The sequence below is a fragment of the Phacochoerus africanus genome, chromosome 9, assembly GCF_016906955.1.
Source record: "Phacochoerus africanus isolate WHEZ1 chromosome 9, ROS_Pafr_v1, whole genome shotgun sequence".
In the NCBI taxonomy this organism is placed as follows: Eukaryota; Metazoa; Chordata; class Mammalia; order Artiodactyla; family Suidae; genus Phacochoerus; species Phacochoerus africanus.
This window is the reverse complement of record NC_062552.1, coordinates 123,093,902-123,107,536: the sequence shown is the minus strand read 5'-3', so window position 1 is coordinate 123,107,536 and position 13,635 is coordinate 123,093,902. Positions and strand designations below refer to the sequence as shown.

General features: G+C 45.3%; 1 protein-coding gene across 2 annotated transcripts in view; it reads left to right on the top strand.

The window, feature by feature from the left end:
* Window positions 1-13,635, top strand: part of SETD3 (SET domain containing 3, actin histidine methyltransferase) — a 75,155-nt gene that overhangs the window by 1,177 nt on the left and 60,343 nt on the right. Inside the window, exons 1-2 of one of the 2 annotated variants that reach the window (XM_047794972.1) lie at window positions 11,369-11,480; window positions 11,595-11,704. In XM_047794972.1, coding sequence (XP_047650928.1) covers window positions 11,602-11,704 — 103 coding nt within the window. In that variant the 5' untranslated portion in view covers window positions 11,369-11,480; window positions 11,595-11,601. Of the gene's footprint in view, window positions 1-11,368; window positions 11,481-11,594; window positions 11,705-13,635 lie in introns of those variants that run through there. The other variant, XM_047794971.1, reaches the window with a different exon arrangement.

Genomic DNA, 13,635 nt, shown 5'->3' with positions numbered 1-13,635 from the left:
TTGTCAAAATTGTGAATTTTATCTTATGTAAATGATACCTCTTCCCCCACCTTTTCTTCTGGGGTGGGGGGAATGCTCTTTCAAAGCTGAAGGAACTAGTAATGATTTTGGATAGTTTTAAGGGAATGCATTTAACTTAAGAATATAGCAAAGTAAAAGCAGCTTTTCTCTGTACCACTAAAATTTGGCAAGACTTGCTTGAACCATGATATATTGTGTCTGTTCAGGCTACTATGCATGCAGTCTCATCTTACCAAATTAGTCCCCAGGGCTGCTGTGATTGATATTTTGGTAAAGTTCCAGTAATTTAGGGAGGAGTTTTTCTCTGGCCCAAGGAAGTAATTTGCAGAGTGAAGTTCTTAAACAGCTACAGAACAACTTTTTTTATTGGGACCCCAAACAACCTCAGTTTTACTTCTGCTGTTCCTTCCTATCTGCCCTCTTTTCTATAGATTCAGAATTGTGAGTTAATATCTGAAATGAAGCTCTAGTCTGAACGAATAAAATGCTGCTGCTTTTCTCTGGTGATTCTGGAATAGTTGGACTTGCAAAATTAAAACCTTTATGCCTACATATGCTGTAGAAGTGAAAGTTTCTGTTCAATTCTGCCAATAGGAGTGCAATAAATTGTCGGAAAGAAAGTTAACACTTACTGGGCTGCTTTTCCATGTGGGGAACACGTAGGCCACATTTTAATTGATGATTAAACCTTTGCTCTAGAAGCCACTGGAAAATGAGAAACCTGTTAAGGTTTTTTTGGTAAAGTTCAACCACTGGAAAACTTTTCTGAGAGCTGTGATAACTGGTCACGACTGTTTCCTGAAAACTTGCTGCTCTCAGAGTTCCCTTGTGGTGCGGCGGGTTCAGGATCTGGCATTGTCACCTCTGTGGCTTGGGTCGTTGCTGTGGTGCAGGTTCCATCCTTTGGCCTGAGAACTCCACATGCCACAGGCGAGGCCAAAGAAAATCGAAAACAAACCCAACAAAAACTGTCAGCTCCCAGTATCTAGAAGAAAAGGGCAAAGGAGATGACAGCTGGAGGTGAGTATCTACTACAGAACAACAGAGCCTACTCGCAGTAAATAGTTAGTAGATAATCACTGAGTTCCGTGGGAACCAGGTACATAGTTTGTGGCGCATGGAATTTTATTAAAAGTCTGAGTAAAAATCTGACCTCCTGGCTCAGAGTTTCTCATATTCCTTTTACCAGATGTCAGTTTAGTCTGAAGTTTTCCACGTCTCTTAAAATGTTTGAATCACACAGTCTCCTTTTTTTCTTATCTCTAATTTGCAGTAACCTTTAGGAATGTAGCTAATAATGCTAATGTATCTATTTTGGTGTAGTTTGATAAATATCTGTCACTGTGAGGTTTTTTGTTTTGTTTTTTTTTTTTCCTATCTTCAGAAACTCCTTTATCTGTCCCTGGCTGCAGGGCTTGGTACTTCGGTTAGGGGTGAGAAGTTTCAAGTGTGTTTTCTTGTCCCTAAGTCTCGGGGATAAAGCCTACAAGGGAATAGGAGTTGTATGTTACTATGGCATTACCAAGTTTTCACAAAATAGTGAAGAGTGAATTGAATATACCTTTATTCCTCTAGTCCTTTGGAAGTTGCTTGTGGCCAGTTTTTGTTTTCTCAGATAACAAAGTATTATATCTGGCCCATGACTTTATCAGAAAAAATATTTTGATTTGTTGTGAATCCTTTTTGGTTTTTTTCCCTGCAGTTAAAGAAGTGTTTATCTTGGATATCAGCTCATTCTGAGCCATAGTTAACCACCTAAGAGTACCAGGCTAAGGATTCCTTGCTGTTTAGTTTTTCTAGTTTTCCCTTTTGTTGCAGGTACATGTGTATTGAACTTGGCTTCTGTACATTGGATTTCCTCATGCCATCCCATTTTCCTACTCATAAAGTTGGAGATTGTTAAGTATTTTGATCTGCAGATATAACTAATATAATGTTTTTCCTCAAAGTAAAAATTCATTTCTAACGAAATAGTAATACTCGTATTTTTCTATTCCGAGGGAGTTGAGGCTTTTTTTTTTAAGTCACTTAATAGTCTTAACGGGAAACAAGATTACTTAACAGAACTGGCAAGATTAGCAGTCCTTTTTGTTATTAAATTCATCCAGCAACTCAAGCCAGAGATTAGCTGTGTGGACTCCATTTCCAATTGGGAGTTTCCTCTAGGTTTAGAAATAAACAGATCGTAAAACCAAGGTACAAACACAGCTGTTGACAGTTTTCAACTGAAATAAATTTGAATGGAAGAAGAATGCTTCTAAATGATGATAAAATTTAAATACCAAACTTAAGCCTTGGAAATTTTTTCTTTCTTATTCAAGTCCTTTCCAAGTAGAAGTTAATTAATAATTACGGTAAATCCAAACACTCTTGGCTGGCGATGGAAGATGACTCCACCTCTGAAGTTCAGATTTGGAGAGGGATCTGAGTGATGCTGATAACCAAGCCAAAGTGAAAGGTTAACCCCTTCACGTGCCGAGGCTCAGTGATGGCGGAGCAGAGGGAGGAGAGGGCAGAGGAGCAGGGCAGGCAGAAATGCTCTCTGTATTTCTTGGAAGGACTAACACATTGTCTCGAAACGTTGATAATCAGGTATCTACCTAGAACTCAGTAAATATTGCAACATTTTAGGCTTATTACCTATCTGCCACCACTGAATTTCACTTTCCACTTTGTTTAAGACACAATTCATTCCAGCATAAGGTCTGAAAATGCTGTGACTAAGTCGTTTAAAGGTTTCAGTTTCAGAAAGTAGACAGGACTCTTCAGTAGCAATCGTTTTTCTCTTAAGCACAGTTAAGAAAAAGTAACTGTTAGTGCTGACAAATACTCAGACGCTTTTACCATAAATTTTGGACATTTTGCTCATGTCCCAAATTTAAGCTGAGGCCACTTTTGTATTTTTGGACAAGGCCAGCGTAATGGCTCTATCCTTTTAAAAGCCCAATGAGATACAGCCTTTGCTTGGTGTGTGTTAGAACCGCAAAGGAATACTGTTATTTTGAATTTCAGAGATAGTGACCCTCCAGAGGCTTCTAAGCGGGCTGGTTTTGCGCTGAATCCTTGAAATACTCTTGGGCATCAGTATCGTCTGTCTGACAAGGACGTGAGCTGGTGAGGTTGTGCCGCCAGCTGTCTAATCACGTTGCCTAAGCTTACTAACTCCTCTAAACTTGAGCTTTCTCGTCTGTAAAGTGGGCATAATATTTCCTTTATCCAGTGTGTAAAATGCTCACTTCAATTCCTGATACAGAAAATGCCTGAGTGATGGGATTATGGCGAAGCCAGTCATGTTGGGGACCTGTCACAGGGAACACATAGTTTCGACAGCTCAGTAACAAACACCGGGGCACTTAGCATGGATGATTTTTGCCCTTAGGTTCACCAACTCAGTTGTTTAATATAGGACATGTATGTGGCTGCAGATCAGCTTATGTAGCAAAAGGTTTAGTTGGTTACTGTCTTATCCATGCCTCACTTATCTCTGCATTTCAGTTAGATACTCAAGAAATGGACCCTCGGAGTTCCCGTCATGGCTCAACGGTTAACGAATCCGCCTAGGAACCATGAGGTTGTGGGTTCTATCCCTGGCCTTGCTCAGTAGGTTAAGGATCCAGCGTAGCCGTGAGCTGTGGTGTAGGTTGCAGACGTGGCTCGGATCCCGTGTTGCTGTGGCTCTGGTGTAGGCTGGTGGCTACAGCTCCGATTAGACCCCTAGCCTGGGAACCTCCATATGCCGCAGGAGCAGCCCAAGAAATAGCAAAAGAAAGAAAAAAAAAAGAAATGGGCACTGAATGAAAGTATGAATTCACTGGTACACTTGGCTGGTAGAAAAGTAAGGCTCTACTGATCTTCCTCAACTTAAGATGAGGTTCCATCCTGATAAACCCATCATATGTTGAAAATGTCATTGAAGAAAATGCATTTAAACACCCGACTTTGTAGCAAACATCACAGCTTAGTCTTGCCTACCTTAAACACGCCCAGAACACTTAATTTGCCTACCTACAGTTGGGCAAAATCATCAAACACAAAGCCAATTTTATAGTAAAGTGCTGAATAGCTCATGTAATTTATTGAATACTGAACTGAAAGTAAAAAAAAAAAAAAGAAACCAGAATGGCTGTATGGGTTCAGAATGGTGGGTTGTTGAGACTTAGGATCCCTGGCCGACTGGGAGTGGTGGCTCGCTCACGCCCAGCATCACCAGAGGGTATTGTCCTGCGTGTCACCAGCCTGCAAAAAGATGACAATTCAAAATTTGAGGTTTTTACTAAGTATGTACATGGCTTCTGCACCATCATAAAGTCAAAATATACTAAATTGAACCACTGTCAATGGGGGCCCGTCTGTAACATCTCCTTGAGTTGAGTTGAGTCTGGCAGTTGCACTTCGACAACCCTACCTGCCACGTGGCAGCAGATGTCATTATTTTAAAACTGTTCAGGGTTGAGGGTTAACACGGGTAACCTTACCCAAAGGTCTCTTCCAAACCTGATATTCCACAATTCTAGAATCTAGAATCCTTAAGGGAGGAATGTGGGTGGTTTGAAAGTAAGTTCTTGATGGATTATAGCTAGCTGTTCCTCACCCTTAACATTTTGCTTTGTTCTTTTAGGAGGATATAATAGGAAATGATTATTCATGATACTGGGATTCTTTGCTTTATGAAGAGGTGTTTTGTGTGTGTGTGTGTGTGTGTGTGTTTTTGGCAACTTCCTTTAAATAGGAGCCTCATTTTAATTTGAGTATATTTACAACTTTTTTCAACAGCAGTTTAAAGCTAAACTGTTATGTTGAAAAATAAATCAAAGACAGTTTAAGCATCTCAAATTATCATGTATATTAGTGGACATATAGCAAAAAACATTGTGGAAAGCAAGAAATAGCTGTATTTTTTAAAATCTCAAGTTTGTGTATATCTATCTACCTATCTTTGTATGTATATATGACAGCCCAGATTGTATAAAGATTGAAATTTTACTTCCATGCAGCCTATGGGTCTCCATTCACCTTGGTATGTATGTAGGCTGAGTTGAAATTAAGTCCACTGTCTTGCCTGTCTGCTTGCCTTGACTTCTTGGTTCTTTAAAAAAAACAACCTTTTTTTAGGAATTATTTTTTTTATTAGAGTATTTAGTTGATTTACAGTGTTGTGCCAATTTCTGCTGTGCTGCAAAGTGACCCAGTCATACGTGTGTATACATTCCCTTTCTTATATGATTTTCCATCATGGTCTATCGCAAGAGACTGGGTAGCCTTCCCTGTGCTGGACAGCAAGACCTCATTGCTTATCCATTCCCAATGTCGTAGTTTGCATCTACTAGCCCCAAACTAACCCCAAACTCCCCGTCCCTCCCACTCCCTCCTCCTCCCCCTTGGCAACCACAAGTCTCTTCTCTGTGTCTGTGAGTCTGTTTCTGTTTTGTAGATAAGTCGCTTATGCCATATTTTAGATTCCACATAGAAGTGATATGTGGTATTTGCTTTCTCTTTCTGACTTTCTTCACTTAGTATGAGAGTCTCTAGTTGCATTTATGTTGCTGTAGATGGCATTGTTTTGTTCTTTTTTATGGCTGGGTAGTATGTGACTTCTTGGTACTTTTGAGTTGTGGCATGTGAGCCCTCCTTTGGGGGCTGGAATGGTACCAGCCACTTGAGCCGGTACAAGTGAGTATGGCCTGACCCTAATACGAGATCCTGCTACTGTGCGGAGAGATGTTTCTGCTATTTTGGTTAACATGTTACCAATGCAAGGACTGTATATGCCTTACTAAAGTTCAGTACTTTTCCCTTTGAGAGTGCTTTCATTTTCTTCGGCCGTCAGCCTCTAATAGGTGTACTTAATTCAGAATGTAGTGATCTGAGCCTAATGGCCTGCAAAGTATTTTGGTGAGATTCTTTTCGTCCTACGGAGAGGTTAGGTAGGCTCTCATGCTCCCTTCGCGTGCGTTTACAGCTGGGTCCTGGGGGGAAGCCACAGGAGCCCTCTCTCCCTTTGTCAGTCGTGCTGTAAACTTGGAAGATGCAGGATACATTGAAACACATGCTGGGTTTGGGCTAACGTTTCCTGCACAAATTAATTTTAAAAATTTATTCTAGTTGCATTTAGTTGAAAGCAACTCAAGAATGATGCAAATATACATTCTTTCCATTTAGATTCTTTTTTTGGGGGGGGTACTTGTGGCATATGTAAGTTCCCAGGCCAAAGCAGGGATCCAAGCCACTGCAGTGACAACTCTGGATCCTTCGCCTGCTTCGCCATAAGAGAACTCCCTAGCATTTGGGGCAGGGGAGGAGGAAAAATACCCCTACAGAGCTGAATTCCATCTCAGCCTGTTCAGTATGTATAAACTCTACTTTGTAAAAGTGGGTTAAATATCCAGGACCCTCCCTCACTGCCCCACCCCCTCAGCCAAGTTCCCTAAATGCCCTCTATCTGATTTCTTCTCACCTCTCTGGAGTACTTGTAAAAGAATCACTTGATTCTGGTTGTTGATGACAGATGCCCCTTGCATATTAGTTTAATAGGTCATTTATTCTGTGTTTTCTAAAGTTCCTTCTCTCTCTTCGGTGGGGAGATTGTTGATGAACTTGCTAGATAGTTCATGATATAGCAAGCAAAGAGCCAGATTTTTGAGGATTCTCTGCATTTTTACAGTATCTCGATGGTGAAGAAATGTAGATATGTGTGAAACTCTTAGCTTGCTGCTTCTTTTATAGACAGCCCTTCCTTCAAACCACTGTCACTGTAATTGTTTACTGTAGAACCCGTTTGTCTGTCAGTCCCTTTTGCTTTTCTACATGGTATTTTCTTTTACCTTCAGAATTCTCAAAGTCTCCCCCTCCACTATGTATTTCTTTTTCCCCCAAGGTAATTCAAAAAGAATTTGTAATTATATCTGATTTCGATCTAAACTTTGGGAAAAACCTTTTGATTCAGCTTTGTACCTTCTGGCTAAAATTTAACTTGGAATTTAACTTGTGTGTGTGTGTGTGTACATATAACTGATTTCACATGCTTTATATTTGTGAACGTACATATTTGGAATAAATATTGAACATGAACATTTTGTCTTTATAGGAAGTTTAATTTCTAGTAGGTAGTTTTTTTCCACCGAGAACATTTAGAATATTCGGGCTCTTTTGTTACGGATATTTGACTCTTTCATTTGTTGAAATTTGCAGTCTAGCCCCAGATTCAGCTGAACTCACAATGAAAATTATTCATTGTGTGTAATGAGTTTTTGAATCATAAGTGAACAGGGTAGGTAGTTATTTTAAATCCATGATGCTGGGGAAATCTTTGTCAGCTAAAAAAGGCAGAAGGGGGTTGAATTTAGGAAACCACTCCTACTGGCTTCTAACACTTTCTCAGACTGAAATTTTTTTTTTTTTTTTTTGGCTGTACCTATGGCTTGTGGACGTTCCCAAGCCAAGGATTGAACCTGTGCCACAGCAGCAACCAGCGCTGCTGCAGTGACAGTGCCAGATCCTTAACCTGCCTGTGCCACAGGAAAGCTCCATCTGAGACTAAGTGTTAAAATCTAGTCATCCTTGGTTACCTGTGCTTTGTTCTATGCCCCTCTGTCATTACCTTCCTCTCCGATTTGAGGAATTATTCAGGCTGTGTCCTGGGTCCATCCCCGCCCCTTCCCCCCGCCCCCGCCGCCAAAATCCCTGAGGCCCGCAGGCCTGGCCTTCCCTCATCTGCCATCTTTTGCAGTAGCTGGCATGGTCCTGGCACAGAGACGCAGGAGAGCTTGTTTCATCGTGTGCAATTATATAGAGAGTCTGCGTATGTGCTGGACGTAATGCAGGATTTCAGGCTGAAGCCCTGTGTCCACTGCTTGTCAGCGCTGGGCTCTTGGGCAAGTCCCAGCCGTGTCTACGCGCCCTGACCATGTCTAGGCCAGTCTGACCAGCTCAGGGCACCGTGCAGATGCTGGTGCCTGCTCACAAGGGCCTGCGGAGCTTGAAGTCATGGTTCTTCTATTTCTATTGGAAACGGACTTTTATTGCTGCTTTGTTGCTTTCTAAGAGACCCAAAACACTTAAAAACTTCAGTTTGTGTTCATTAGAGAGGTTTTCTTATGCAACTTGATATCTTAAAGCTTTTCTGACAATAAACTACAGATTCCCAAAAGAAACCATCTTCTAAACGTGAATTTGATATATTTTATATGTACAAATTTACATTTTGACTTTTAAGAGTTGTCCTCGTTCTTTAGCAGTAGTTAAATATTAAGTAAATGTCTCATTTTGGCTAGTGTTCTCATCACTGGTGGGAGTAGATATCAAAATGGTTCCTTGTTGTACGATCTTACTATCACGATGGGAAATAAATCTTACCCGCAAATAGCAGAAATAAATTCAAGTAAGATTTTCCTGCATTCAACAAGTATTTGACCTTCGGCTGCATCCATGGCACCATACGAAACCCTCCAGATGATTTAGAAGTGGAAACTTTGGTTGGTTGGTTGGTTGGTTTTCTGCCACAAGACAGCAGCCTGCAGAAGTGGATGAGGTGGGCATGTAAATGATGGTGGGTGGGCTCTGGGGTGTGCGGCGTGGGGAGGGGATTGTGGGGGGGGGTGCGGTCTAAGCCAAGACTTAGACACCTTCCCAGGAACCAAAGAGGCCGCAGAGACAGGGAGTGTATAGGCGGGGGTGACGCCAGGCCAGGGGGCTGAGGGGAACTGGCCATTCCATCAGTGCAAAGTGCCAGCACAGACACAAGTGGCGGTGCTAAGAGACGTCAGCGTGATGGTCACTTCTGGGGGATGGCTCTGGACCGGGATAGGAACGCGGGGACTTGGTTCTCACTCAGGGTGGGGGCTGTGCCCTTCCCGAGTGGGTTACACCTCCGTCTATAAAGGCCGATGGTGACAGTGTTGGGGAGAGGCAGTGGAGGCAGGGAAACTGATCTGGGGTGGGAGGAGCTGGAGCTGAGGCTCTTAACCGGGAGTGGCTTCAGGGAGTGTTCCTATAACTGCAGTCCCCAGGGCTTTCCAAGACGGCAGTCCCTGTGTCTGCTTTCCCAGGGGCTCGCTTACTGCTGCCTGTTGCGGTTTGTTGTGTTTCTGTATTTGCTACTGGGCGGGGGCAGATTTCAGTGGCAGGGAGAAAGAATGCAGACACTGTTGCAGTCAGAGCAGGAAGTGAATTCAAGAGGAGCAGGTGGCCTGAGACACTCAGGGGGCGGCCGGCGGGGTGGGGTGGGGGTGGCACCTGGCAGGGAGTCGTCCGTGTGGGGTCTGGAAGCCCTGTCCACCCTCCCGCACTGCGCAGAGCCCTGTGCCTTGTGTGTTTCGCAGGGGCGGTGGGCTGGCGGCGGAGCACAGGCTTTGGAGTCAGGCAGACCTCAGTTCTAGCTGCACCTCTTCCATGGGACGAAGATGGAGGACTTCACCTTTCTGAGAAGGTCATCTAAAAGATGAGGCTAATTCCAGCAGTGAGAGTCTGGGAAGATGAGACGCAGAGATATAGTCTTGGTAGTCTCAGCCCAGCGTGTGGCTGAGGGGAAGGACGGCCCAGGGTGGCAGTGCCGCCGCTGCTGTAATTAATGATCGTAATCTCAGGACAGGTATCCAGATGCCGGGGTTGGGAGGTTTCCTGAGGAAGGACGTGGGGAGGAAAGGGGCTGTGGGCAGAGCGTTTTGCAGCCTGTGGGTCCTCCTCGCAAGGTGCGGACGGTGCCGGGGGCGTGGCCGTCTGTCTGGGGCACCCTGTGCCCGGCCTGCCAAAGAGGAGGGAAGGGCTTGGGGTGATGTTTATCGCTTAGCACTCGGAAGGTCTTGCCCGCAGGGCAGCAGGGAGAGGCCAGCAAGCCTGGCTCCAGTTCCACAGTCCCTCCTGCCGAGCTGCATTTGGAAGTGTGATTAAAGCCCTTCTTTCCGGACTTGCCAGTAGTTTTAGTTGTTTTCAGGTCAAGTTCAGTGGTCTTCCCAGGGAGTTGCCTTCAGCAGATGTGCAGAGGGCCTGAGATGCAGAGTGGCAGGTGCTCTGTCCAGGCCTCGAGCGAGTGAACACGGGAGCATCCTTCTGGTCCTTAAGTAAAGGAAAAGGTGCTTAAGCTCCTCCTGCTGCCCCCAGCCCCCACTTTTTTTTCTGCTTTGATCTCAAAGCAACTAATTCTCTGTGCTGCAAGAGTCGGAGGTATTTTACCTGTTCCTTTTTGTTCCAGGATGCCTGACCCTGTGTGTTCCATGCTGTTTTAGAAGACTTACTAGACCCCTAAGTTACAAAGTAGACTTCATTCTAAGACACCAGAGGTGTGACCTCTCTCAGCTGCATTCTCTCTCCATCTTCCTGGCTTGTCATCCTGAGGCCCTCAGATCAGAACCCCCAGGCTGCAGTTGCCACCCTGCTGCAGGGGCCGGCTTCTGTCTGCCCCTCACCACGGGGACCTCTGCAGCTGGGCATGTCACCCACTGGACCCCCCGCATGCTTCCCTCATCCCTGCCCTGCCTTCAAGTTGCCTCCCCTGTCTTCAAACCAGCCTCTGACTCACTGCTAGAAAATGTCTTCAGACAAATGTTACAGTGTCTCTGCCCAGCAGGTGTCCTGCGTCCCACACTCTCACCTGCTTGCAGCATATCCTGGCCATATTTTTTTTCTTTTCTTTTTTTTTGGGGGGGGGGAGCGCTTTTTTAGGCCAAACCCTTGGTATATGGACGTTCCCAGGCTAGGGGTCGAATTGGAGCTGCAGCTACTGCCCTACACCACAGTCATAGCAACGCCAGATCCGAGCTGCGTCTGCAACCTACACCACAGCTCACAGCAATGCCACATTCTTAACCCACTGAGCAAGGCCAGGGATCGAACCTGCGTCCTCGTGGATACTAGTTGGGTTCGTTACTGTGGAGCCACAACAGGGACTCCTGTCCTGGCCATTTCTTATTCATCGGGCCACGTAGGACCTGAGGGTGGTGGAAGCACCAGGCTGGGACCACTTTCGAGGGGAGGGTCTGCCATCGACTCCCTGTGGATCCCTGGGAAGCACTTTGGGTTTTCCTTGAAGCCAGGAGAAGGGATAGATCGGCTCTCTGAGGTTTCGTCGAGCTCTCCAATGTCTTCAGCGTTTGTCCAGAGAGTCTAGTCTGTTGCTTATGATTTGTTACTCTTAACGGGAAATGGTTCTTTTAAAGCGAAGCGAGGAGAGAATATGTAGGTTTTTGTGGCCATGTGATAGTTTGTGATACGTGAACCTGCATAACTTCTTCTCCCCAGTATCGTCGAATAAACATTTTAGGATATATAATGAAATCCATGTAATGTGAAAGTAATTCTAGAGTCCAACTTGCTTCTACTATAGTTTTTATAAGTGAAAAGGAACGACCTTTTCTTCCAGAGACTACAAAGCAGATTTTTTTTTCCCATTTGAGAGCTTCCAAATACTAATATTTGTACGCATTGCTTTTTTTTGGAAGGAAACTTGAGGATGTGGCATATGTGAGGTAAGATCTTTGCATCTCAAGGCTGAGCTGCTGCTGTGCCACGTTTTATTACTTGAGGTTGTTCTTTGGGGATATAACGCGTGTCTCTTGGTCTTTTCTTTCTTTCCTCTGTAGTCAGAAAATGGGTAAGAAGAGTCGAGTAAAAACGCAGAAGTCAGGCACTGGTGCTGCAGCAAGCGTGTCGCCGAAGGAAACCTTGAACTTGACCATTGAGCTCTTGCAGAGTAAGTCTGGCGCTCGGCCTTCCTGCTTTTTCTGGGGCCCGTGCGTCTCTCGCCTCCACTCTGCACTGCGTGAGAGTCCTAGTCCCATGAGCGGGATTCGGGACAGACACGAGCCCGATCCCAGCTTAGCCGCGGGACTGTCGAGACTCAGGGCTTCCCAGCCTGCAGCCGCCCCGTGGTAAAAATGCAGGTGCCGTCCCAGCAGTAACTGTTACCCAGTAACAGCCCCAACAGTAACTGTCCACCAGGTTGGGACGACAGGGATGAATGTAGAGCTTCTGGCATAGCCCTGAGCACCCGGGGCCAAAATCCACTCTTTTTTTTTGGCCACACCTGCAGCGTCTAGAAGTTCCCAGACTAGGGATCAAACTTGTGCCATGGCAGTGACAACGCTGGATCTTTAACCCACCAAGCCACCAGGGAACTCCCTGCACTACTTTTTAACAGGGTGGCCTTGGACCAGCTCCTTCAACTCCACTGAGCCCAGATGTTCATGTCAGCAAGTAGGCTGCCCCAGGAGTGTGGTGAGGCCCACGTGAGCATGGGGAGGTCGCTGGGGCCTTGAAGCCTCTCAGAGAGCAAACCTTAGGAGCTAGGCTCTCTCACCACCTTGACTTTGAGTGAGATTCACTAATCGTTTTCTACTTACATGTGCGGGGATTTTCAGCTCATGGTTGCAGGAAATTAAGTATCTATTAAAGTGCCTACACTTGCTACAGTAGGTTAGTATAAACTAGTAACTTTCTTATTTATTTTACTTAAAAATATTTTTCTTTTGGCTGCAGTTGCAGCCTGCAGAAATCCAGGGTCAGCCATCAAACCTGTGGCACAGCAGTGATGATGCCATCTCCTTAACCCTCTGAGCCACCAGGGAACTCCACAACTTCTTTTTTTTTTTGTCTTTTTGCCATTTCTAGGGCTGCTCCTGCGGCATATGGAGGTTCCCAGGCTAGGGGTCTAATCGGAGCTGTAGCCACCAGCCTACGCCAGAGCCACAGCAACGCGGGATCCAAGCCGTGTCTGCGACCTATGCCACAGTTCACGGCAACGCCGGATCCTTAACCCACTGAGCAAGGCCAGGGATTGAACCCTCAACCTCATGGTTCCTAGTTGGATTCATTAACCACTGAGCCACGACGGGAACTCCTCCAACTTCTTTTTTTAAGTCATTAATTTAAATTGGTGCTCTGCATGTTTCAGATTTAGCTGTGGTCAATCAATTAACTAACTACGTTTGGCTCACTTTCTTTGCCACTGTGTTTAGATGATGTGACAGACTCACCCCCCAAAAAATTTTAGTTTTCTCTCCCTGACAGAAGCAGGCAGCAACTAAGTCAGGGTCAAGTCCTGTCCTGAGGGCTCCCAGCCGTCGTGCCCGGGGTGTCCCCACTTCCTCCCAGATCAGTGTGGGTCCCCACAAAGCACAGATATACCTGCCCTTCCCCACCCTTCTCCCCCGATAGAATGTGGGCAGCTTCGGAACAGGCCCCTGCCTTCTGGGGCCTCGGTCAGTATTTGGTGATGGAAGAAGGACAGCTGCTTAACCTTAGTAGTTATAAGTCACCTCTTAACTGGGAACTGGTAATTATTTACATCTCCTCTTTTCCTTGGAAAGCAGCGGGGACCAACAGGTTTAACAGGAACGTGGAGAGGGGGCTCTATCTTCAATTTTTTTTTAGCTGCTTCTTTTTCTTTTTTCTGGCCTTACCCATGGCATGTGGAAATTCCCAGGCCAGGGAGCAAACTCACACCATAGCAGCGACCTGAATTACTACAATGACAACACCAGATCCCCAACCCACTGTGCTACAGGGGTGCTGGGGCCGGGAGGAGACCCTCTCTTTAAACTAATACGACCCTGGGAGTTCTCTGGTGGTTTAGTGATTAGAATTCGGTGCTTTTACCGCTGTGGCCTGGGTTCAATCCCTGGT